The sequence below is a fragment of the Artibeus jamaicensis genome, unplaced genomic scaffold (assembly GCF_021234435.1).
Source record: "Artibeus jamaicensis isolate MK-2021 breed Jamaican fruit bat unplaced genomic scaffold, CSHL_Jam_final scaffold_36, whole genome shotgun sequence".
NCBI classification, from domain to species: Eukaryota; Metazoa; Chordata; class Mammalia; order Chiroptera; family Phyllostomidae; genus Artibeus; species Artibeus jamaicensis.
The window spans coordinates 319,492-345,493 of NW_026522041.1; the positions used below are offsets into that span (position 1 = coordinate 319,492).

The window sequence follows — 26,002 nt, forward strand, 5'->3', positions numbered from 1 at the left end:
GCCCCAGTCTCCTCATCACTCAAGTCTCTATAAAATGCCCCCTCCTCAGAGAGGCCTCCCCTGGCTGCTCACTCGTATAAGGAGTCTCCCTTTCCCTCAGTCACTTCTTTCCTTTCTCCCATCCAAGTACTAACGAGACACGACCCTGCTTAGCTTCTGAGGCCAGACAAGATCGGGCGCGTTCAGGGTGGTACGGCCGTAGACAGTTCTTTCCTTTCTTTCACAGCAGTTGTCAGCATCCTGTCTCCCCATCCAGCGTGAATGCCGGCCCCACAAGGGCACAGACTTGGCTGCCTTATTCCTCACTGCGGGCCCCACGCAGCAGGTGCCTGGACATGGGGAATGCTCACTACATGTTTGTTGACTAAGGGAATTAAAGAATGAGAAAAAGAGGCCCTGGCTGGCGTAGCTCAGTGGATTGAGCGCGGGCCTGCGAACCAGAGTATCGCGGTTCGATTCCCAGTCAGGGCACATGCCTGGGTTGCAGGCCAGTTCCCAGCAGGGGACGCATGAGAGGCAACCACACATTGATGTTTCTCTCCCACTCTTTCTCCTTCCCTTCCCCTCTCTCGAAAAATAAATAAAGAAAATATTTTTAAAAAATTAAGGCATTTGGTTTAGTTTAAAAAAAAAAAAAGAATGAGAAAGAGAAGGTTTGGGGTGAACAAGTGAGCTGGCTCAGGACTGGGGTTGGCCAGCAGGTGGCCCCATTTCTCCACAATCTAAAGAAAGGGTGCGCTCTGAAGCCACTTGTGGAAGCAAGACCAAGACGGTGGAGAAGTTAGAGAAAGCACGGAGATGCTAGTGGCAGAGAGAGCCGCTGCCAGGATATTTGGTGTGTCACCTGCTCAGTCTCTAACCTTTGAGGAAGAGGAAGATTAGCCCAGAGGGCTAGCACACCCCATCAAAGCTGAGAAGTGAAGAGGCCCATTCTTGCTTATTGCTGTATTCGGATCACCCCCATCTCAGTGGAAGCACCTAACAGGCCACCGGTGAGTTCTCAGCAAATGAATGAGGTAAAACCTAGGGACTGCTGGTGTTTGGAGCAGGCTGTGCTTTGCTGCAGCTGAGATCTTGGCTACAGATTGGGGGCAGAAAGACTGCGAGGCACGGTTTACATGACACACGGGTGACCTGGAGTGTGCCTGGTCATTTCCCACCTGGCTCGGTTCCACCTTGGGGGAAAAACTAGAGGAGGCCTGAGCCCAGAGCAGCGGCGGCACCCAACCCGGGGGCAGCGCCCGCCCCTGCACGCCAGGAAGACTCCCCTGGCGCCCCATCATGGGCCCCCACACCTGCTCTGGCGGCCACCACGGCTAGCACGGCTACCACTGGCCATCCCCAACTGGACGCACTATGACCAGTTCTAAGACATGGACAGCCTAGAGTTAAGTCCAGAGTGGGGAGGACAAGAAGGGATGGGGTCTGGAGACGACGTGGATTATGTTGTGACCAGCTGTGCTCAAAATGAGGGCACGGCTGTGTCTGCCTGTCCAGGGGAGGAATGGGCTGCCTGGGAAGGCAGTGAGCACCTGTTCTGGGGGCAATCTGGGCAGAACTGCGCCCCCACCTGCCCTCAGTGCAGAGGGTGGACTAGAAGGGAGAGAGAGTCCCTTCCGGCTGAGAACCTTGGGAGCTTGGTCTTGGCCCTCTTGCCTGCTTCTTGCTGGGTGACTTGGGGGACAGCCACTCCCTGTGACCTCAGCCTCCTTCACTGTAGACGGTGACGATGCACAGTGTCCTGAAAATACCGGGGCCCTGGAGATGGCCAGAGACCTGACTCTGTTCCCCACACGCCAGGGGATTGTGGGCACCTCGCCCTCTTTAAGCCTCAGCTGCCTCAGGGGACACCTCAATAATTCTGACCTCAAGGGGCCGTGAAATGAATTAAATGACACATTTGTAGAAAGTTTAGACTGACCCATGTTCACTTACGAGGTTCTCCCTAAATGGCAGTCATTGCTACGAAGTCATTTCTCTCCCAGGGCCTCCCTGTCTGTCTGCCTGTTTGACATCTGCACTTGGATGACTAATACTCCTCACATCACACCGTCCAAAGCGAAGCTCTTGGTTCCCTGCCCCAGCCTCCCTATTCCTCCCCACCTCGCCGCCCATCTCAGAAAACCACCAACCTCCACACAGATGCTCATGCCAAAGTCCTAGGAGTTACCCTTGACCTATCTGACCACACCAAATAGCATCCCGGGCCCCCCACCATCGCCCCCTCTCCCACCTGGAGGACCATAAGGACTGGGCTTCTTGCTTCTATTCCCGCCCCCCCATAGTCCATTCTCCCCACGGCATCTGGAGGGAGCTCTGTCAAGGGTCAATTGGGGTGTCAAGGGCCACTCACCTATTTTTAAAAACCCAAGTTTCCCACCCTACTTGTCATACATTCCAAATTCCTTGATCTGGCCCCACAAGGCCCCGTAAAAGCTGGTCCTGCCTGCTGCCCCCTCACCTCTTACTTGTCTCCCACGCGCTAGCTCTGCTCCAGCCACGCCCCCTTCCTCTGGGCCCCCGAACAAGCCAAGCTGCTTTCCGCCTCAGGGCCTTTGCACTGGCTGGTGCCTTTCCCCGAGCTCTCCCCCCAGCTTCCTCATGACTGACTCATTCAGGCCTTGGCTCTCAAGGCCACCCGCACAGTGAAACTTTTCCTGACCACCCTATTAAAAGCGGCTTCCTTCCTCTCTGGCACCACCCAGTTTCGTTTTCCTCATTACACTTACTCTAAAACAGCCTTGTTTTGCTAGTTTGTTTACTGTCCATCTCCCCACTAGAACAGAAGGTCCTCCCCCTTGTTCACAGCTGTCCCCTCCGGGCCATGAGTGGGCACCTGGCATACACATGGTGCTCAATAAGTGTGAGTTGAATGAATAAGTGGCTATGTTTTTTGTAGTCACTCCACTAGGTGAAGCTTTAAAAGTGTGTGTGTCCGGGGAAGGCCTGGCTGGTACAGCTCAGTGGACTGAGCACGGGCCTCTGAACCAAAGGGTCACTGGTTGGATTCCCAGTCAGGGCACATGCCTGGGTTGCAGGCCAGGTCCCCAGTTGGGGGCCCATGAGAGACAACCACACATTGATGTTTCTCTTCCTCTCTTTCTCCTTCCCTTTCTCTCTCTCTAAAAATAAATAAATAAAATCTTTAAGGAAAAAGCGTGGGGTGGGGAGAGGGCATGAACAGAGACGGTCTGATTCTATTGTGGGCCCTTCTATGCCCTTCTCCGCACTGGTGTCCCCCAGAGGCTGGCCCTGCCACATGGAGCCCAGGAAGTCCTTAGTGACTGGGACAGAACTCCACCGAGAACCCTTCAACAGGGAGGAAAACCGCCTGCACAGGGAATACGGGTTACAGTCACGCTACCTCATGCTCAAATTCCAGGATGGATGAGCCACAGCAAACCCAGCCCAGGAACGATGGATCCCAGCACACCTCAGCCGGGCTCCTGGGACCCAGCCCACACCCTCCGCTGGGTGGTTTGGCTGGGCTGGTACCCACTGCCCATTCTGCAAGCAACAGGACCCATCCCTTCCTTTTGGGGACTTGCTCTCCCCCACTCTCAGACAGTCCAGGTGAGACTAACCCCACCTTCTCTGGGGTCGGGGGAACAGACTCAAACCTGGCCAAACCCGGCTTACAGGGCGTGTTTTACCTCCCTGGGCACGCAGCTGCAAGTTTGCAACTTCTGGCACCCATCCTGCCTTTCCCAGGGTGAGGAGGGAGACAGGTCCCTGACGTCCCAGCAGGAGCCTTTTCGGTGACATGAGCCAAATACTCCCTCTTCTTATCAGCCGCCTGGAGTGGCCCAGCTGACACCCTCTCACCCTTCACTGCTTCACGACACAGCTCCCACCTGCAACTCCCTGAGCCCACCCTTAGAATTCCCCGTTCCCACCGCCCTTTCTCCAGCTCGTCCACCTAGCAAACTCTTCTTTTAAAAAAAAATCATTTATTGATTATTAAAGAAATAGGGAGATAGAGAGAAGCATCCATTTCAAATGTTCTGCTTACTTATGCACTCATTGGTTGACCATTGTATGTGCCCTGACAGGGGATCAAACCCACACCCTTGGCCTATTGAGACAATGCTCCAACCAACTGAGCTAACCGGCCAGGGCCCGCCTGGTAAACTGTGATTTATCCTACATGGGTTCAGATACTGCCTCTTCCTGGAAGCCTTCCTGACTCCCTCGGACGAAGGTTGCCTTTTGTTTCCCACCACACCCTCTAGGTTTCTCTAGGAAACCTTTGTTCACTAGATTCTACCTGTCAAACTCTATTTGCCACGACCATATTACAAAAATAGGGATTTTTATTTCTCGGTCTCCAAATACAAAATGATGTTTTAACAGTTCATGTAAATTTTCGATCCATACCTACCCCGAGCCCAGACGTTCTGAGCGACCCCTCTAGAGAGACACCTTCCCTACTCTAGATTGAAAAGCTGTAGCCAAACATCGCTCACTGATTCAGTCAACACCCGTGCAGCCCCCTTGGTGGACAGCTTAGTGCCAAGGGCTGAACACACACGTTATAAAACTGTATGCTAATTATCCCTTTACCTGGACAAGCTAGGAAAACACAGGGAGGGTTCCTGCCAAACCGTTTAACCAACATTACTTTGGAAACTGGCATTAGAGGGACAGAAGGGCACTTTCCCTTTGTACTTTTTATCATTTTAAAGTGACAGGGTCAGTGGCCCTGGCCTTGTTACTCGGTTGGTTAGGGTGCTGTCCTGATACACCCAGGTTGCAGGTTCGGTCTCCGGTCAGGGCGCATGCAAGAAGCTACTAAAATGAATGCCCGACTAAGTGGAACACCAAATCAACTCTTTCTACACCCCTTCTGCTCTCTCTCTAACATCGATAAAAAAAATTAAACACAAAGCGATGCGGTTAGGGGTGCTTTTGACTTTCTTAGTATTTTTCAGCCGCAACATTTCTTAGTGGCTCTTTGGTGCATTTGTTTCCCTATGAGACTGGGAGCCCTCAGGGCCAAGGATGAGTCTGAGTCACCCCTGACTCCAGGGCCTGGCACGCGGGAGGACCGGCAGTGACCGCAGGGCAGAGCTGAGCAGGCTCGGAAAGCGGAATCAGCAGGCACGAGACGCAGGCCGGGGCCTGCCTTGCCTCAGTGGGCAGCCGGGGCAGGAGAAGCGTGGTCCCCGCCACAGCCCAGGCCCAGCGTGGTGCCAGGACGCCGGCAGAACAGAATACTCATTTGTTGTAGGAAGGGGTCACGGGCCACAGAACTCCCAGAAAACAGACCTGGCCCAGCGTTGCACTTTTCGGAGGACAGACAGGGAAGATGAGCTGAGGGAAGCTGGGGCGGGAGGAGAGAGAGGAGGGGGCTTGGCAGTGAGGGGCTCAGGAGACCTCGAGGGTCAGTCCTGGTGGGATGTCAGGGGGCAGAGGTCAGCCTGCTGCTGCGGCCTGTGGGGAGGCTGGGGCACGTCGTTCTGGGGGAGCAAGAACACAGGGGTATCTACTGCTCACAGAGGACGGTGGCCAGGCTGGGCCCGCGCTGGGCTGCCCTGTCTTTCCCCCTCCCTGTCATCTTTGTTCTTTCAACAGAGGCTTCCACAGGGGCTGTGGTGGTTTGTGGATTCAAGGCACTCACGTTAATTAGCACGGTGCCTGGTACCGAGGCTGTACCGAACAGGCTCTCACTATGGCTACCGTACTGAGCCCGGCATTGGGAGGCTACGTCTGGGAGATACGTTACGGAGCCGTGGGCACGGATGGCCCTGGGGGTTCCTGCAGGACCAGGCCCAGGGGCAGGAAGCTCTCACGAGGCAGAGACCAGCTCGGTGTGAAGGACAGTCCCAAAGGAGGGCACTTGTCGGTAGTGAAAAAGCCCGTGGGAGGCAGAACTCTGTCCAGGGAATAGCCTCTTGGGCACTAGACAGCACCCCGGAGTAGCAGCGCCTGCCCAGGGTTCCACGGAAGGGGGTAGAGGGAGAGAAAGGCATCTGCCGAGCAGTCACTGGGGGAATCACGGGGCTAAGGGGGGTTAAATGGGACTCCTCAGGACCTTCACCGCCTTGGCACACAGGCCACAGGTTCGAATGCTCGCAGAAACCAGGAAGGTCGCACACATGGGTGACGCAGACAGGTGTAGGTGGGGGGTGCTGGCGAGCGCTGACCCAGTGGAAGGAGGAGCCCGCCCAGCTCCTCCCCTTCTCCCGTCTGGTATCCTTATGGGAAGTCTGTGAGCCACAGTCAAGGGTTGAATCCTGTCTCCAAAAGAGATATGCTGGAAGCGCTAACCCCTGGTGCCTAGAAATATGACCTTATTTGGAAATGGGGTCTTGGCAGATGTAACCAAGTTAAAATGAGGTCACCAGGGTGGTCCCTAATCAATGATTGGTATCCCTGTAAGAAAGGGACATTTAGACACAGAGACACCCACAGAGCGAAGGTGGCAGACGCAGAGGTTGGAGCGGTCCGTCTCCAAGACACCAAGGGTTTCTGCACCCCCAGGAGCTAATCGGAGCAAAGAGGGGTTCTCCCCTAGATCCTCCAGAGAGCGCGCGCGCACCTTGATTTCAGACACTGGCCTGCAGCAATAAATGTCTTATGTTTTAAACCGTCCAGTTTGTGGGACTTCATTACGGCAGCCCCAGGACACTAAGACGGCCCCCTAACTCAGTATTCGATGTCTAGAAGTTGCCAGAATGCGGGGAAAAGATGCAGGACTCCCTGACTCAGAGATCACAGCCCCCTTTTCTGAAAGAGCAGTGCGCTGGCCGAGCCGGGGACCCAACGTGAGGCCCTAATTCGGACTCTCAGCCTTTCGGTTTGCAGCCACACGGGCACTGTTCTTGTGGTGACCCCTAGAGAAGGCCATCCGCAGAGCGGTCACTGTGGGAAGCGCTCCATCCTGTGGAGAACGTCCCCTCTCTGAGTCTCGCTCTGCCCCTCTGAGAGATGGGGGCAGCACCTCCCAAGGCTTCCTAGGGATTCTGGGAACTGCCCGGCATGTGGTTGGTGGTGGGAACAGTCCGCAAAGACCAGTCAGCGCCCGTGTGCGTACTCCTGCGGGCCCGCCGCTGAGGGGCGCTGTGCTCCTGGGCTGCCCTTACCTGTGCTGTGAGCTGGATAGGCTGGGACAGGGTGAGCTGCGGGGTCCCAGGGGACTGGCTGGCAGGCTGTGGTTGTGACAGGTCGCCTCCCCCAGAAGAGGCTGGGGGCTGCGAGGTCGAGGAGGAGGCAGAGGAGGAGGAGGAGGAAGAGGAGGAGGAGGTGGAGGAGGCGGCAGCGGCGGCGGCGGCATTGGACTGTTGCACGGCGGCGGCCAGGAGCTGGGCCTGTGCTTGCTGCAGGAGGAGCTGCTGCTGGGCGGGCATCAGCGCCGTGAGCTGTGGGGTGGGTGAGCGGCGGGGCGCGGGGGGGGGGGCATGAGGAGCAGAGAAAGCAGAGAGGGGTTAGTGCCTGAGCCAAACAGGTAAGGAAGCAAGTCTTCCAGGAGGCAGAAGAGGGCACATGGCAGACGGCAGAGAGTGGCCATGGCCCTGGAAGGACACCTAGGCCACCAGTCCTGTAACAGAAGGCAGCGGCTGGCCTGTGCCCCCGTCCCCGACCTCTCTGAGTACTTACCCCGGCAAGCTGGCTGCCCGTCAGCATGAGCTGGGCCTGGGGCAGATGTGGTTGAGCTGGCTGGGGGGGCGGGGGTGCTGCTGGGGCTGAGTCGCCACTGGGGTCTTCAGCCTTGATCTGGGGAGGAGAGAGGCAGGGTCCGGGACCCCAGAATGTTAAGTGGAGGCCAGAGAGAATGCCCACCTGCGAACCAAAGAGAGGGCACTTGTGTGGCAACAGCAGCCTCCGGCCGGCACAGAAAAAGCAGACTGGGGTGTGGAGACCAGACCCTGCGCTGGTCGGCTGGGGCCTCAGGCCACCTCGTTTCCTCATCAGGTAGGCGGGCCACCTTACCCCCTGCACCCAAATTCCCTACAGGACAGGGCCACCTTTGGAGGACACATTCCCCCTCTCGGGAGTCAGGTTCCCGGTGTGTAAAATGGGAAGTGAGGCCACAGGCCCCGGGACCTCAAGTAAGGGGGTCTGGGTCCCAGACCCCTCATCTGCTTCAGCCAGAGGCACATCTCTTATTCGTCCGATGAAGTAATATTTCATTGGAAGGAAGGGTCTTAGGATATTCAGCACATACACAGACACATGCTGCTTTAGAGCATGGGCCACAGATTCAAATGCCAGCAGCGACCGGCAGAGAGCAGGAATGGGGCGACCTGGGCGGAGGGCAACAGGAAGGCTGAAGAGGCTGCCCGCCCACCCGCAGGAGAGGCCTGCCCAGCTCCAGCTGCTCCCGCCAGCCAGAGTTTAAAATCAAAACCGTGCGGGACAAGGAAAACACATCCGCAGGCCTCATGTGGCCCAAGTGCCCCCGGCTGTCAGCCTGCACCCCCGAGGTCCCCTGAGCTCCTCCTCGTCCTTCGTGGGGATGCAAAGGCATCTTGCATAGAAGATAGACCAGCATACGGTGGCCCTGGCCTCCTTCCTCTGCTATGCAAAAAGCCCCAAAATGGTGGGCTCCCCTGGGGGCGTCTGTTGGTAAAGGACACATGGGGAATGGGAGGAGGCCCAGAGGGGACACCTGGGACCATCCTGCAGCCTAACATCCCAGCATCATCTTGCCATTAAAAGAAAGATCCCTAGAAAAAGCGGTTGAGCAAGGTGACATAGCAGCTTGGCAAGGGCGGGGCCTTTGGAAGGCAGACTGTGAAGGACGGAGGCCTGGAAAAGGTCCGTCACAGAGGGCGAGTGGCGTGCCCCTAAGCGTGGGACACAAATGTCAGCAAGCGTTAGGGGCACGGGGTGCAGCACGCAGCCACAGCCAGTATCAGAAGCCAGGGGCAGTGTCTCCACGCCCGGCGGGAATAAGGACCTTCTGGAAGACGGTCATGTTCTGCTTCTCCATTTGGCGCTGGGGGCACAGCTGCTCAGCCTGTGAAAACCCACAGAACTGTACGCCGAGGGTCTATGGCTGTGTCCTATTTCAGTGAAAAGCTGTGTTTGTGTTTTAAATAAAGGACATTGGCAACCGCGGTGAGGACACTATTCCTCCTTCAGAGAGACTTCACTCTTGCTGGCTCTGGTCAGAACGGCTCCGTCAGGGGCTGGGACCCCCTCATGCCTCCCAACTGGCCGACTCCCCAGTTCGCGGAGAGCGGGCCTCCGACAAAACCCAACGGCAGGCGAGCGTCTCTAGGTACATTTTAATAATCGTATTTATTTCCATGGCAAGTGATTTTGGTTTTCCATTCATGAAATTTCCATTTAAAAAAAAAACACACACACACATTTATTTCAGCTGTGGAAAGAGCAAGCCGGCTCACGAGTCGGTAATTGTTGAAGCCGACTGACAGGGACCTGGGGGTTATTTTCATTATGCTCTTCTTTCTACTTTAGCATCTTCTCCGAAATAAAATGCTTCTTTAAAAATTGGGGCAATCAACAAAGTGATTATGTGCATAGTTGAGCGCAGTGGTGTGTGGATTTGTGTGAAACGGTTCTGGACACACGTGAAGCCCACAGGAAGAAAAACACTGACTCTGGAGAGGCGAGGGCCAGAGAGGCCTGGCCAACAGTGGCCGCGACCTTTCTCTGGGAACCAAGCCCCGCCCGGGAGGGAGATGAGGACCCTCCCTTCCAGGCCCCCTGGTTCCCCGGTGAGGAAGTGGGGCTACTGTGAGGCCAGGAAAGGCAGCAAACGTCCAGCTGAGGAAGATGGTGTGGAGGAGGTAGAGGGACGCTCTGAGGGCTAAGGTCAGGGCCAGAACTGAGGTCAGAGGGACGGGGGTCCAAGCTGGGGCCCTTCACCCCTGGGCCCTGGCCAACTCACTCAAGACAAGACAGCTGTCCACCAAGAGGCATCAGGGTGCACTAGGTGTGGAGGGGTCCTCAGAGGCCATCTAATGGGACTGCCCCCCCCACCCCCCAAGTTAGGGAAGAGGAAACTGAGAAGCTCAGGGGGAGGAGCGATTTTCCCATGGTCACAGAGCAGTTCCCGGCCTCTGGTCAGGACCAGGAGTCCCCCCTGTGCCCCGTCTGCCCTGCCCCAGTGCTGCCCGCAGGCCTCACCACTGGTGCGGGCTGCCCGCCAGGCTGGAGGATGCAGAACCGGACCCCAGGCAGGCTGGGAAGCCCCCCACCGCCCAGCAGCGGGGCCCCACCTGGATTTGGGATTTGCTCTGTTTGGCCACTTCCGGCCTCCCCATCGTCCTCTCCTACACATTCCCTCAGTCCCCCAGCCATCCCCACCTGGTCTGCCTCCCCCTGCCCCCCGCACTCCCCTGTCCCTTCTGAGTAAGTGTTTTGGGGGGCAGAGGGTGGGGTGGGGTGGGGCAGGCCCCTCTTCGGTCAGGGAAGTTGGGATGGGGGCGGGCCCCTCAGCTTCCTGTTGTTCATCGCCCTGGGGCTCTGGGGGGGATTTCCCTGGCCACCCCCACCCCCCAGGGAAGGGGAAGGAGCCTGGGTGAGTCACAGGCCTGGGGCGGGAGCCCGAGGGTGAGAAGGGGTGGGAGGAGCCTTGTCACTAAGGTGCCAGGGCTAGGTGCTCCCTCAGGCTCTGGGTTGGTGGTAAGCCTGCGGGACCCTCTCCCAAAAGCAACTGCCACCCATCACACCCTCTCCAGACACCCAAGGTCTGGACTCCCCATCACAGGACACCCCACCGCCTCCCCTGCCCTGGCTGGCCCGATGGGTGCTTACCTTGGTGCTGGGGCCAGTTGGGGACATGGAGAACGGGGAGGTCTTACTCTGGGGGTTCTGTGAAGAGAAGTTGGGGTAGGGATGGGACTAGTGAGACGAAGCAGCTGCTGACCCCTCAGAGCCCCGCTCTGCTCCCTCCTCTCCGCCCCCACGCCTCCTGCACATCCACTCCCTCCTGACCTGGTGGTTAGTGTCTGGTCCATTTCTTTCCGTGTCTGCAAGGGGAGGGAGAAAACAAGTGGTCACCAGCTGCCCCCGCAGCTCTCCCCACACCTGCCCCCTGCCACCCCCTGCCTCCCCACACACCTGTGTGCTCTGATGGGGAGTCCAGACCTTGCTTCTCGGCCTCCAGGGGCTTAGACATTCTTATTTCTGGGGACACAGGAGGGATGGAAGTGCAGTGAGGGGAAGCCAGGAGTGCTCTGGGCCCTGACTCCAGCAGCACCCCAGCGACCCCTCTCCCCCTGCCTCCCTGGAAGTGTCTCTTTCTGGGAGACATGCCCTTGGTTCTGGGCCTCTGCCCTTCCCTGGGGAGACGAGAGAGGGGCTTTCAGGCCTCGGGGTCCTGCCTGATCCCTTTCACCCTCCAGAAGGTTCCCGGGGAGGTTTGGCCCCTGGAGGCCCCGGCGCAGGGCAGGAGGCGGACAGCGGGTGCTGGTCCTGAGAAGGCCTTGGCCGCCCGGCTGCCTGGGAGGAGGCCGGTGCGGTTGCACTGCAGAGTCGGCCGGGGCCTCCTGCTGAGGCGCGCCGCCCAGGCGCCCGTCCTGCCTCACCAGGTTTCAGCTGAGGCATGTTTTCCACTCAGAGCGGGGCCGGGGGCTGTCACAGGACGGCAGCATCCCCGCAGGAGCGAGTCTTCAGATCTCGCGGTGTGATTCAGCCGCCCGCCGGCCCTCCCCCAGCCCACCACTTTCCCGTCCGTGCCTCACTCCCACTGGCCGCCCTTCTCGTGTTCGGTGCAGCCACAACCCCTTCCGGCTCTGCCTTACCTGGGACGTCAGCCCTGAATTCTAACTGCACCCCCAAATCCCAGCAAGATGCCTGGCTCCTGAAATGCCATCCCTTTCTATGGTTCTGCAGACCCCGGAAATAGAAGGAGGTGGCCAGGGGCAAGTGGTGAGCAGCTAGCTGGCACCAGGGGGCACAGCGCAGTGGAGGGTGCTCTGTCTCGGTGCCCTGACGCTGACAACCGGAAGCTGCGTGCTTCCCAGGGCCAAGCACAGTGCTAAGTATGACTCCAAAATCGCGTTAGCCGTTGGTGCTCCTATTACCCCCATTTCACAGGGAAGGAAACTGAGGTTCTGAGGAGGTGTCATTCCCCTAAGGACACCACCAGACAGCAGCGTCGCCCTAATGGGCGTCCCCCCCAACTCCGTGAGTCCAGGGTCCCTGCGTTTAAGCAGGACTGCTCCGGGCTAATGAGCCCCAGTCATGACCTCCACTCACCTCGTCACCAACAATCACCATGACATTGACTCAAGCTCAGTCCCTCCTGGTCCAAGACCCCCACAGAAATCTGGGCTTCTGCCTGACCCGTTCTCCATCCCCCTACTCACTCTGGATCCCAAATCCCACCCAGGTAGTCCAAGATCATCTGCTGGGCTTGATTCCCAACGTGGCCACACATCCGCCTCACTCGTGAGCCTGACTCAGACCCAAAGGTGTCTCCCACAGGTCCCTGCAAATCCCCAACCCGCACGGTGGTCCCACCCTACAGAGGAGCTGCCCCAGGCCGCTGTGTTCTGCACCCAGTATTTCGAGAAGGCCAGCTAAAGAGAGCGCTGGACATCCTCGGCAACTGGAAAAAAAGAAAGCCTGGGAATTTTGGAACGAGGATTGCTTGATATGAAACACTACTCCGAGGAATTAAGACTCCTGGTGAAAGAGCCAGGTCGCACGGCGCTGGTGGGGAGGGTCGATCAACACAATCTCAAGTCAGGAGAGCTGAGAGGTGCCCCGTTCTGTCATGCTGTGCACCCACTCACGGGCAGCCTGCCCTCCAGTGCCCACAGGGGCACACGTTCCCAGCAGCCCTTTCGCGAAGGCTCTGAAATACCTCCAAGTAGAGGCTCCGGAAATAACGCAAAGGCCCATCCACGGACAGTGGATCAGCAACAGGTGGTATGTCCACAAAGCGAAGTACTGCACAGCAAGGAAAAGAACAAACTTCTGCATCACAGACCAATGAGTCTCACAGCCTGGACGCCAGACACCAAATCGGACAGACAGGAGGGCTCCAGTTCCTCAAAGCTCAGAAAGAGGCAAGATGACGTCAGGTGATCAAGGCCAGATCATCGGGGGCTGCTGACGGGGAAAGGGCACAAGAGAAGCTGCAGGCCCGGGAATGTTCTGCATCTTCCTGTGTTTGGTGGTCACATGAGTTTGCACACCTGCAAAACTTCATCAGGCTGCATACTTAAAGTTGGGCACTTTACTACACATATGTTGTTTTCACAAAAAGAAAAGCATACCCAACATGTGGTCCCCTGAAGGTGTGGGCTGCTGAGGGCGAGGGAGGGAGCAGGTGCCCAGGATGGCACAGGAGCCCTCAGGCCCTGTCTCTGGGCTCCCGGGATGGGGCCCCAGGTGGCCAGCGAGCTTGAGAGACACAGGAGGGCACAAAGGGAGCTGCGATGAGGCCCTGCTCCTGACATTGGGGCGCCAAAGGCAGGAGTCCTGCCCGGTCTTGGCCCTGCTCTCGGCAACAGCCAACCCTAAGGCATCCCTCAGGCCCACCCCTCCAAGCATCCCTGAAACCCCCGCCCCGGCCCAGTCCCCGCCCCCCCACCCCAGCCAATGTCCAGAGTGCCCCAGGCAGGTCCTTCCTACACCCAGCACCCCCTGGGCCTAAACCCTTCCCGAGCTCCCCATAACCCCAAGAGAAGCCCAGGGTCCCTGGCCTGCCTTCAGGGTGTGGCCCCTGCCACCCTCCACTGCACCTCTAACCACTCTTGCATCATGGTCTTCAACCACACCAGGCAGCTCCTCCGGCTTGCAGGTTCTGCTTCGTGGGGGAGTCCAGGCCTTGCAGGTTCTCTGCTTCCCCCCTAGCTAGGGAACTCCTCTCCCGCGGCAGACCTCACCCTCACCCTGGAGAGTTTGTGCTCGTCCCTGGCCTCTGTGAGGGGGCCCAGTTGTGTCCCCAGGATTCGCGTGGAAGCCTTAACCCCCAGCACCTCCGAATGCCACTGTATTTGGAGATAGGGCCTTTAAATCACTTCTTGAAGAGGTGATTAAGCTAAAACAAGGTCAACAGGGTGGGCCTCGATCCAATACGACTGGTGTCCTTAAAAGAGGAGGAGATGACTGGGACACAGAACACACACAAGTGAAGACACAGGGCAAAGACGACCGTCCCAACCCTAGAAGAGGAGCCTCAGAAGAACCGGCTTTGCTGACCTTGACCTTGGACTTCTAGCTTCCAGAATTTTGAGAAAATTAACGGCTGTTGGTTAAGCCGCCCCGCTGTGCTACTTATTACCGCAGCCCAGGCAGACTGATGCAGCCGGCCTCCCACAGCTGTGCCCTCCTGCTGTCCCAGCCCCGAGCTCAGAGCTCACGGGGCTGTCTGTGTCCTGGTCCTTTCCCACCAGACCAGGATGCAAAGTTGGGTCTGACTCATCACTGGGTCCCTGGCATCACACAGCTCAGAAGAATAGGTTACCAATGACCGTCCCTCCCTGCAGCTCTGTCTCATACTTGTCCCTGCTGCTATCCTGCTGGTCTCTCTACCATCTAACAAATGTTTCCTGAGACCTTGTCAGGAGCTGGTTCCTGTGCCTGCAATGCTGCTCTCCACCGGGCAACCTTCTGCTCATCCTTCAGGGCCCAGCACAGACTCCATCCTCCGAGAAGCTGGCCCTACCCCGGTGCCTCCAGGTGTCTGTCCCGGGCTCCCTCTACCCTGACCTGCGTCTCCCCTTGTCACTGTGCTAGAGGTCATCTGGGCCCCAGCATGTCTCCCCCGTCAGACTAGGACCCCCTCAAGGGCTGGTCTGACTCATCTCAGGGTGTCTGACACTGCTCAGCACAGGAGGCGTGGGGCCCACAAAAAGGGTGGCCTTGAGCCCTGACGTCCCTTTTCCACTCCTTTGTTTCTGCCCCTCTCCCAGCTGGGACCAATTTTTCCTTCTCCTGCTGCAAACTCCTGCTCCTTTTTAAGTCCCTGGCTCACATGTCACCTCCTCTGTGAGGTCCTCCCCAACTCCCCAGGTGGTCAGTGTGTCCTCTGGGATGCCCTGCCTGTCCCCCTAACAAACCCTGACCACCCAGGCAGCGGCCCCAGCCCCAGACTGCGGGCCCAGGCTGGAGTCACCGCTGCACAGGCTGGGACCGCGTCTTTGGAATGGACAAATGCATGAAAGAACCTCCGAGGGACCAAGACCCAGTCCTGTCCCTAACAAGCCCCTCTCTCTGCTCTCACCTGACTCCCCAACCCTCAGCCAACCCCCCCCCACCTGCTGCTTCAACCTACACCTTCAAGGTAACAGCCCTCTGCAAGGCTAGTGGCTGAGGGGCGAAGTGTTTGAGGGAATTTTCCGCCACTCTGTTTCCACTGTCCTCCCCAATCCCCGCGCCCCTGGCCGCAGGCCGGGCTGATGGCAAAATGGCCAGAGCGGCCCTTCACCCAGGCCCCTCTGACCCTTCTCCTCCTCCATCAGAGCTCTCATCTGATCGTCCCCACCAGGGAAGAATAGGGGACTCCATTTTCCCCATGAACTGAAAGCCAAATGACGTCTCCTGTGGAGATGGGAGACCCCTGAGCTGCCTGCCGGCAGGCCGTGTGCACAGGGGCTCAGGCACGGCCACCCCACAACGCTTTCCCTCGACTAGAATGCTATTCCTGCCCAGATGTGACTTCATGATTTCCCTGGGACGGGATGTGACCGGGCGTCAGATGTTTAAAAGCTCGCCTGCCCCCAGCCCTCACCCCAGGACTCCAATGTACTCCTGCCCTCTGGAAACTTCCAGAGCCTCCCCACCCCCCGAAAGCCTCACGCAGACAGAAAGGCTCATTGGCTACTTCTGGACAACCTGCCCTTCTCCCATCCCAGGCAGCGCGTAACTTTTTGGCAGAACAGGCACGGAAAAGCGATGCAGAACCTGTGGGCCCCCGGGTTCCCACCATCCCCTAGTCGGATCCACCCAGGGCTGTCCACACCCCTGGCCTCACACCCGCTTGCCCGATTGCCCCAGGCCAGGCTCTCTGGCTGCCCTCCCCTCCTCACCCCTCCCTCGCCCCTCCCTCCCGGACTTTCACTTCTCCTCTGCATTTCCCCCAGCCGGTTTTAGCAGACTTGGGTCAGCTTCTCGTTAGCACTTACCGAAAATGGGGCTAAATATAGAGGGCCCAAGGGCTGCCCCTCACCCCTCCCGCCCCTCTTGGCCTGTCCCCTGGGTCCCCTGCTCCACAGCCTGCTTCAATCAGCGCTAGGGCTGGGAGCCCCTTTGGGCTGGGTCTGCGCTGCCGGGAACCTCTGTGGGCCCAGCTGGCCCAGTGCTGGCCTCCTGAGGAACCGCACCTCACACCCCCACACCCCCACAGCTGTCCCTGGGCAGCCTCAGGGGAGTGAACACTTCTGAGTTCACTTGTGTCAGGAGGGAGGGATGGGGATACAGGGCAGACACAACAAGAGATGTAGCCCCCCCGCCCCCCCCCATGGTGCTGACAGCAGGCAAGAGATGCCACAGCACATACACCAGGGCCACAGCCAGGCATGGTCCCGACACAGACAGCGACCTGCAAACACACACGGGGGAGGGGTGCACAGGTCCAGACGGGGTGTGTGCAGATGAAGACACAGGCCCAGACACGCAGTGACACGGGCAGATATGCAAAACACACCCAGATGTGGTTGTGCACACCTGCACACATCCACGCACACAGTCACACAGAGAGATGCACACTCCCACATCCAGAGTCACTCACCGACGGAAATACAGATACAGATGTGTACCTACACACTCAGGTAACTCAGACGCACACACAGATGGACACACACTCACACCCCAGAATCGCTCTCCAACAGACCTACAGACATTCACACACTCACACACCCAGGTCACTCAGACACACAGACAGAGTCACTCACAGATGGATGTGCATCCACAGACACTCCCAGGCCACTCACCTGGACACACACACTCACATGCCCTGCGCCCCCTCCTCCTGGGAGATGGCCAGGGCGGAGCCCTGACCCCAGTTCACAGACCTTCAGCACAGGACCAGGCAGAACGGGTGATCTGCCCAAGGGCACACAATGTATTCAGTCCTGCCCAGGCAGGCAGAGCCTGGCCAGGCCTCCCAGGCAGGGCAGTTCAGTGAGAAATGCCAAGTAAAGGGTCTAACCCAGTGCCTGGCATGTATGAGACCCCATTCGGCCCCAGGCAGGGGTGAGCCAGCGGTGGAGCAAACAGCATGTGTGTGCAGACGCTGTGTCCACACAGTGTGCACACACACACACATACATGGTCGCACACACGGTCCTTCCACAAACAATCACATGCCGCCCTGAAAGGCATCTTCTTTCCGTCTCAAGCCCCTCCTCACCCTTTTGCCTTGCTCACACCCACTTCACATATTAACCCGGACATCCCCTCCTCCAGGAAGCCCTCCCTGACAGCCCACAGGCTGAACTGGTCAAGTCTTCTGGGCTCCCGCAGCCCCCAGCCCTGACCCCCCTGCCTGTGCCTCCCCCACCCTCCGGTGACAGACCTGTCTCCCTTACTGGACTCCAAGAATACTGAACGAAAGCCGTCTCTCAGCTGTATTTCCAACACCCAACACAGAACTGCTGAACAAATACACCTTGGTAGAGGATCACATACACCAATCCCACAGGATGGCACACACCAAAGCAGGACTCGTCCCCCCAGAAAGCCACACATTTTTACACATACCCACAGCCATGCTCGTGTGGCCACAGATAAAACCATCATGAAGTACTTAGACCCTAGCCTAGTTCCAGGCACTGTTACACGTTGACATATATTACCTCATTTAGCTCTCCCTTCAGCACCACCGAGAGACAGCCATCACTATGCAGAGAGACGCATTACACCAGATTCGACAACGAGCCCAAACCGCCTCGTACGGTGCCTGGCCCACAGTGTTCACTCAGTCCACTAACATCTCGTGCATTTTCAGGCCGCGGTCAGTGCCATGAAGAAAAGGCGAACGGGGCAAGGGGACCAGAACGGTGGGGTAAGTGCCAGTGTAGACAGAAAGGCCAGGAAGGCTCCTCGAAGTGTGACATCGGACGTGAATGAAGTGAGGAAGTGGCTGTGAGATCACTGCCCAGGCTACCCCCTCAGCAGCCCCCCACTCTCCCTCACACACGGCCACGGGACAGGCGCACTCAGACTCGCGGTCAGACTCGCCGCGGCCTCTCACGCAGCGCGCACACTCGAAGTCCAGCAACTCGCTCAGCCTGCCAACCCGTTTGCAGCCCCACTCAGGTCGCGCCCCCACCTGTCCTCCATATGAGAGCCTGCCACCCATCCCAGGTTGCATCCCTCCCCCCGGAGCCTTCAGAACAGGGCGGCAGAGACGCAGAGAAGAGCTTGGGAGCCTCCAGGTGTCTGACGTGAAAGGAGAGGAGAAAAAGGAGCTGGGAGTGGGGACCCAGGATGAGAAGGGGAAGCTGCTTAGGTACAGAGTGAGAGGACAGAGGAGACAGCCAAGGAGGAAGGGCAGGCCAGGCCAGCGATGCGCGCAGCAGGCCCGACCCCGAGAAGCGGCCCCTATCCCTGGGCCGCGCCGCCGGCCCCTTACCTGGAGCCCCCATGCCGGAGTGAACCGTGCTGCCCGCCCCGCAGGGCTGGGGGAACAACTGTGTCATCTCCCCGCCCTCTCTGGGGGCCAAGCCCTCTCTGCCGGAAGTCACCCTGAGAGGAAACCACAGGTCCGCCCCCTTCGGAAGGGAAAATACCCTGGGCTGGAAGGCCCACCCCAGCAGGCAGCGACCCCAAATCGTGCGGGCTGGGGAAGTGGGAGTAGGGAGGCGGGGCGCAAGCAGCTGGAAGAGCTGACTCCTACGGAGGTGCCTCCCGGGGGTGCCCGCAACAGTTGCCCCATCCCCCTGCTGCCTCCAGGGCAAATCTGGAACAGGACCCGTGGGCCGGGAGAGAATGTGGCCCCAGAACGACGACACTAAGACATTAGCTAGAAGTGTTCAGGGGGAGCGGGAGGCTTTCCCAGTGCCAGGCCCTGCACCTCGCCCTTGACGAGCGTCATCTCTTAAGGTAATCATCATTTGCTCCATTTTACAAAAGAAAAGACTGAGGACCGGGGAGGGGAGGTGGCCTTCACGCGAGCCCAGAGCCAGAGAGCACGGCAGGAGGCGGCTTCTGCGGTGGGTTTCTACACGGCTCTAGGGGGAAGGGGGTGCACTGCGTGCACCTGTCCGCAGGTGAGGCGTCCCGGGCCCCCACTGAGCGGAAGCGGTGCCTGCGGGCAGTGGCAGTGCAGGCGGCAGGTCCGGGCCTGGCCCTGGAGCAGCAAGAAGTCTGCCAGGGGGCAAATACAGGCGCCCGAGAGGGCTCGGATGTAGGGCAGCACCGGGTCCCCTGGCCATCCGCGGGCCCTTCGCGCCGCTGCGCTCCCGGCCCAGCGCTTCCCTCCGCGCCCGCCAGAGGGCGGCAGCGCCCAGCCAATGGGCGGGAGGGCGGGGCCGGCTGCGGGGACCGGAGCTCCTTCCTCGCTCCCCTCCCCGCCTACCCCTCTTCCGCCCCCCGCGCGCACACCTGCGAGGGTCACACAAAGGCGCAGGACTCCCGGCGCACCGCGGCGCAGACAAAGGCTTGGCTGGGCCGCTGCCCTCTTCCTGCTCCCGGTGCCAGGTCCGAGGCCGCCGGGCTGCCTGCCTCCTCCAAACAGCCCACCTGTCCTCTCCGGGCCCTGCAGTTCTCACTGCGCCCCACGCTGTGGGACCCCCAAACCACACGCGCGCACACCGACGCCCGGACTCACCCTCCCCCAGCACACACATACACTGAAGCACTTCACACACACGTGTGCCCATGCAGACACACAGGAACACTCCCCTGTGCACAGGCCCCAACAGCAACCCTCCCTGACCACTCGCCTTTTAGACACCCCCAGCTGCCTCAGGTGGACACATGGGCACAAGGGCACACCTACACACGTGTGCCCACACTCACACCCATGCACACTCACGCAGGATATAACACAGGCAGACCTTCACGAGTGCCCTTCGTCCTCGTGGGCCCAGTGCACCCAGACACGCCCGGCAGGCCAGCTGGCGGCGGGCAGGCCCACTCCATGGGAATGGCCAGCAGTCCTTACATCTGCACACACAGGAGACAGACAGTTCCCAGCTGTCCACACTCCACAACATCCCATATTGTAAATGCCACCCAGCAACAACCTGGCTCCAACCCAGACCTCCTGCCTCCTGGTCTCTCGCCATCTCGGTCTCTATCTCTGTCCCTATTTCTATCTCTAAGCACCATCTCTCTCTGTCTCCTGAGGGATTTCTACAGGTGAGGGCCTTCCAGACAGCTGGCCGGTGGCAGTGGGGTACTGGAGCCTCGTCAAAAAAGCTTCGTTTGCCCAGGATACTCCGTTTTGATTTCGGATTTATGTTTTGGAGGATTTGGAAACGAGGATCATAAGCACACTATGGGGAGGGGCACCAACACCCACCAAGTCGCCCCCGTGCTCCACCTTGGACATAGTCACCATCACCCCTGCGTGGAGCGCGCTTCTGGACATGACTGGGTGTCGGTCCCCGCTGGTGAGGTGAGCGAGGAGAAGCACCACTCTTCCAAGCTGCCCTCCCAGGCCTGCAGCTGAGCGGGGGTGCAGAAGAAGCCTTCTGGGGTGAAGCCACCCCACCTCTCTTGCCTCTTCAGTTGGCTCCACCACTATGGCCTCAGGCGAACCAGGACTGCGTCCCTGAGCCCCAGTCAGGGAATCTTGAAGGGGAACGGGTGTGAGATATTGCCCTACCTGACAGAGGACAGAGGAGCAGAGTTTGGGGCACACTGGGTGGGGGAAGCCTGGCGACCAGGAATGAGGTGGCCAAGGCAGGGGAGATGGTGGCCTCTCGGCTGGAGAAGAGAGCTCAAGCCGTGTAGAGCAAGCCGGGTAGGGCATGGGAGCGGGGGAGCAGTGGGGGCCCTGGGGGTGCGGGGAGCCTGGGCGGGAAGCGGCGCGGGGAGGCCAGGCTGGGCTCAGGGCTGAGCGGTAATTAAAGGAGACGCAGGGGGCTCCCCAGGGCCAGCGGGGCTGGTAACTGACACGCGGGCCCCATTGCTCCGCTCATATTTCTCACCGGATCGATACGTTTGACTCCCGACAAGACAATAATCGCTTGTACGCGGCCGGCGAGTCGATCAAATACATTATTAGAGCGAGGTCCCCCGGGGGCCCGGCGGGGAGTGCTGGGGGGAGCAGCCAGCCCACCGGGGACAGCAGAGCAGGATTCTTCACCCCTCAGGGCCCCCAGCCATGGCCTCTTCCTCTCGGCCACCACCCCCGGGGACCCTGTCTGCAGCTTGGTTCCCCAGCCTCTTTCTGGATCCTGCTGTGTCTGGCGACATCTCCACTGAGCCCCTGGCCTTGTCCTCATGCTGTGTGGGACCCAAGGGGTCTCTCCCAGTAAGTTCTGCCTAATCTGTAGGGTGGTGAGATGTGGGAGCTCAGAGGCCCCTCCGGGCCCCCAGCCTCGCAGAAGATGGAGAGACGGGGTTGCCCGCCGTGCCGTGAGTCGACGCCAGAACGAGAAGATGAGCTCAGGCCTCAGGTTCATTGACACCGACTTCCCTCTGCAACTCAGCACATCTGCCCAAGCTGGGCAGCCTCTGGGTTGGGGAGACTGGGGCGAATGGGGGCAGGGTCCTAAACACATGGGAAAACAGTTTGGGGGTGGCAGACAGACACACAGACAAAGGGATGTCGAGCTGGTCCTGCTACATGGCCACAAGGTCATGTGGCCACAAGGCCACAACGGGCCTCCCGTACTGTCAAATCAAACCCCGCCCGGCCTGGCCGATACTTGTCCACCTCTTCCCCAGATGGGCTCCTGCCTTCATTTTCTGCTTACGTGCCTGCTTCGCCCTTGGGCCTGCCCTCAGAACTGCTTCTCCAGTGGCCCTAAGTTAAGGTCTGGCTAAAGCCACCCCATGTTCTGGTCAGGAGCAGCCAGCACCCAGGCACTTAAAATATTTCTGCAATGGCAGTAACGACATCACTGTCTATTCTGTGCTAGTTGAGCCAATACATTATTTCTAATCTCAGGAGGTAAGGTCTGTTACCATCCCCTTTTCGCTGATGACCTGGAGCTCAGAGAGGTGAAGTCAATCGCCACATGTCACACAGCATGTGAGTGGCGGAGCAGGATGCAAACCAGACCTGTCCTCACTGCTTGCTCTTGCTCTACTCTGCCACGGGCCTCCTCAGAGGTCTGAAATGCTCCCTGTCCTCCATTGGACAGCAGAAAGCCGTTCCCTGCCCACTCAGGAACACTGGAATCTCCTCGCAGCCCACCCTCCCCCACCCAGCCCTTAGAGTCCATTTCTGATGCTCAGTAATGCATTGGACTCCTTCTATTGAAGGAGCCCTTCGGTTCCTCATTTCCTTCCATTTGAGCATTTCCTGCGTGTCCCTTAGTGACAAAGCCCTGGGCTGGGGCTGAGGACCCAGAGACAAGCTTGAACCTGTCTCGGGAGCTCACAGCCCAAGGGGAAGACCGAAGTTGATGAAATACCCTGATATTCCCTCATTGAGTGAGTATCTGGTAAACGCTGTTATGAGCTGGGCCATCGTTAGGCTCAGAGAATGCAGGGGTTAAAAGTCAAAACAATCAGGTGTACCTCAGTAAAGCTGGTTAAAGAAAAAAGATGTTCTTTCTCTCTCCCCCCACCCCTGATTTGGCTTACAGCCTTTTGGGGGCAACCATTTGAAAACCATTAAATAAATATGTAATTCTAAGTTAGGAAAAGTGCTTTCTGGAACAGGATACCTGATGGAAGCTGGAAGGTGGCACTTACTCCGCAGTTGGACTATTCCTAAGGCAAAGAGTGTGGGGAAGAGCAGGCAGGCCACGGGAACAGAGGAGGCGACGGCCCTGAGGCAGCAAGCAGCATGGCAATCGCAGCAGCAAAAGGAAGCACGTCTGGCTGGAGCAAAGCGAACAAGGAGGATGTGGGAAACGAGGCGGAGAGGAAGGCGGGCAAACCACAGGGCCTTGGAAGCTAGGGTGAGTCTCCTGGACTTTACTGTAAGTTCAGCGGGAGACCACAGAGAGGGTTTGTAAACCAGGTAGTGGCATAGTTCTGTGAACATTTTCATGGATGATTCTGGCTGCTGTGGGAGGCTAGTCTGAAGGGGCTGCAACGTGAGGGAGGTCAGCTGTGAAAAAACAGGGGTGTCCACGTGAGAGTTGGTGATGGTGGGACCAAGGGGTGGCAGCAGGGGGTGGAGAAGGAGCAGGAGTCTCCGGAAGCGATTTTGAGAGTAGACGCAACAGGCCTGGTGATTGGCTGAAGGCGGAGTGTGGAGGAGAGGGACCAGTAAAGAATGAGGGTCAGGTACGCAGAAGCGCCTTTCCTGCCACAGAAGGATGGTGGGGGAGGAGGCATCAGGCTCAGGTGAGAAAGATCCCAGCAGGACATCACAGGTGCCCTGAGGTTGGACCTGATATTGTAGGTGGAAGGCTTCTGTAGAGGGAGATTCATGGGGGACTGGCTGGTGGGAGGATCTGTAGGCCGGATGACCAGAGGGCAGCCTGGGACAGTGACTGCGACGTCAGGGGAGGCAGGGGCCGTGACAATGCGGATGTGGCTACGAATTTCCGTGAGAGTCTGCAGGACCCTAGTGGGCCTGCAAGTGAGCAGCTGGGCAGCGGGGCTGGGTGAACCCTGAGGCCGTCACCAATGGGCAATGGGAAGAAGAGCGTTGGGGAAGAGTCTTGGGTCTGGATGAAGAGGAAGATCAGGAAGAGGCATCTTGGAAGCTGTAAGGTCTACACACCAGGAAGCCATTAATAAATGCATTGACACAAGCCTTCCTTATTGCACACCCCCCTTTTCCCAAACCCACAAGAATTTCCAGGAGTTCTTAAATAAGAAGAAATTGAGCCCTGGCTGGTGTGCCTCGGTGGATTGAGCACTGGCCTGTGAACCGAAAGATCACCAGTTCGATTCCCTTTTGGGGCACCTGCCTGGGTTGCGGGCTAGGTCCCCAGCTGGGGGCATGTGAGGAGCAACCAATCAGTGTTTCTCTCCCATTCTTTCTCCCTTCCTTACCCTCTCTCTGAAAATAAATAAATAAAATATTTTAAAAGGAGGAGAAGAAATTGAGAAGCATTGTGTTGTGGCTCAAAGATGATAAAAGTCAGCAGACCAGCGAAGACCCCCATTCAGAAAGTGGTCATTTTGTGACCTAGGGTTCTCTGGGCCTCCATGTCCTCACCCATCAGTGGGAGGTAGGGCTGGAGGAGCACTCCAAGACTTGCAGCTCTAACATTCTAGAGCTTGAGAGAAAGAAGAACAGGCAAGACGGATGGGTGGGTCAACTAGCTGCAGGACAAACCACAGGAAGAGAGACTGTATTGTGGGCTTAGCCTACAGAGAGCATGCTCAGGGTCCCCCTGACTCCTCACCTTTTGTTGGGGCTTATACTATCCCCATTTTATAAAAATGTTTACTGACTTTAGAGAGGAAGGGAGAAAGGGAAAGAAACATTGATGTGAGAGAGAAACATCGGTTGGTTGTCTCCCATACACACCCTGACCAGGGACTGAACTGCCAACCTCGGTATGTGCCCTAACAGGGAAGTGATCCCCCAACCTTTTGTGCGCAGGACGACACTCCAGCCAACTGAGCCACACTGGCCAGAGCTATTATCCCCATTTTAAAGATGAGGAAACTAAGGCCCATGGTCACATAGTTAGACTGATGTGGACCCACAGTCTCTTACATCAAAGCCTGTTAGGCACTGGATAACAGCTATGCTGAGTTCCCCCACTCCTCACCTTGACTTGTGTATCTCTCTCAGACTGTATGTAGGTCCTCCAAGAACAGGGTCCTGGGCATCCCTCACCACACACCCACCGGGACCCTAACACGACTCTGCCCTCAGTCCAGAAGCCCCCACCTGTCTCCACCCTGCACACTCCCCTCCAGCCCAGAATTCCCACTCACCCAGCACTGACTGCAGGCTCAAGGTCACTGCTGCGTCCACGGCTCAGGGAGCTGTCCAAAGGCTGAAATACACAGTCCCTTGTCCTTGGTCCCGAAGCCCTCCAGTAATTCCCTGCTGCCTCTTGGACAAGCCCAACCCCCTCGCCATGGCCTCTAGCACTCTGAAGACCCTCACTCCTCCCCATAAGAGCACCCCATGTCAGCCACGCTGGAGGAAGCCATGTTTGTCCCCACCTGGGGGCCTGTGACCTTGCTGACCTCTCTTCCCATTCTTTTGATCCTTCTGGCCTCAGCTCACAGGCCGCCTCCTCAGAAAGGCCTCCCTTAGCCACCCTGAACTTCTTCACCCAGCTTCACTTTCTCCAGTTACTGCCGACCTGGCTTGCTGCCTGTTTTCCCCTGTAAATTGTAAGCGCTCTGAAAACAGGGGCCTCTTTTGTCTTGTTCACCGTGGTAACCCCAACACCTAAAAACACTGCCTGGCACATATCCAGTATTCAAACCCTACTGGCTGAATGAACGAATCCCTCTAGACTCCCACAGCCCACAGACTGAAGTCCAAGGCTAGCTCTCCAAGCTTAAGTGGACATGGGCCCCAGCTAACCTTTCCCCACGTTGCACTCAGAGCTCATCTTCTTCTGTTCAGCAACTTGTCACCCAAATCCCACCCACCCCTACAGACTCGGCTCAAACCCTCCTCTCTGGAAGCTTTCTCAGACTCCACCAGAGGCCCAGTTAATAGTAACGACCCCACTACACCACAGCCCCAGCAGCATCCGGGCTCTAGCACTAATGACTTCTCAGTGAGTCTGTCCCCGCAGGGCAAGGCTTGAGGGCCAGGGGGTTGATGGGCCCTGGGAATGTTTGGTGAAGGAGAACAGCCATCCCACAGACTGTAATTACCTGCACAGGTATGTATACAAGCACTGCTTTGGGAGTCAGACATATGAAAATTTGGAAACTGGTTCCTCCATTCACTTGCTCTGTGACCCTGGGCAAGTGACTCCCCCTCTCTGAGCCTCCTCGGGTAGCTAGCTGGTCTGTGAAATTGGAGTACTAACATGGGCTGACAGGAACTTCATTAATATTACAAATAATACTTGTC

General features: G+C 58.0%; 1 protein-coding gene across 14 annotated transcripts in view; it reads right to left on the reverse strand.

The window, feature by feature from the left end:
- The window catches only part of POU2F2 (POU class 2 homeobox 2), a 33,750-nt gene extending 15,179 nt beyond the window's left edge, over positions 1-18,571 (reverse strand). For 4 of the 14 annotated variants that reach the window (XM_037160031.2, XM_037160029.2, XM_037160036.2 and 1 more), the window contains exons 1-5: positions 18,503-18,571; positions 11,035-11,100; positions 10,909-10,943; positions 10,729-10,785; positions 7,600-7,716 (exon numbers count right to left, since the gene is read on the reverse strand). In XM_037160031.2, coding sequence (XP_037015926.2) covers positions 7,600-7,716; positions 10,729-10,785; positions 10,909-10,943; positions 11,035-11,100; positions 18,503-18,569 — 342 coding nt within the window. In that variant the 5' untranslated portion in view covers positions 18,570-18,571. Of the gene's footprint in view, positions 1-7,085; positions 7,362-7,599; positions 7,783-10,728; positions 10,786-10,908; positions 10,944-11,034; positions 11,101-12,784; positions 12,808-17,723; positions 17,890-18,502 lie in introns of those variants that run through there. The other 10 variants (XM_053657152.1, XM_053657151.1, XM_037160033.2 and 7 more) reach the window with 6 other exon arrangements.
- Positions 18,572-26,002: the final 7,431 nt, after the last annotated feature.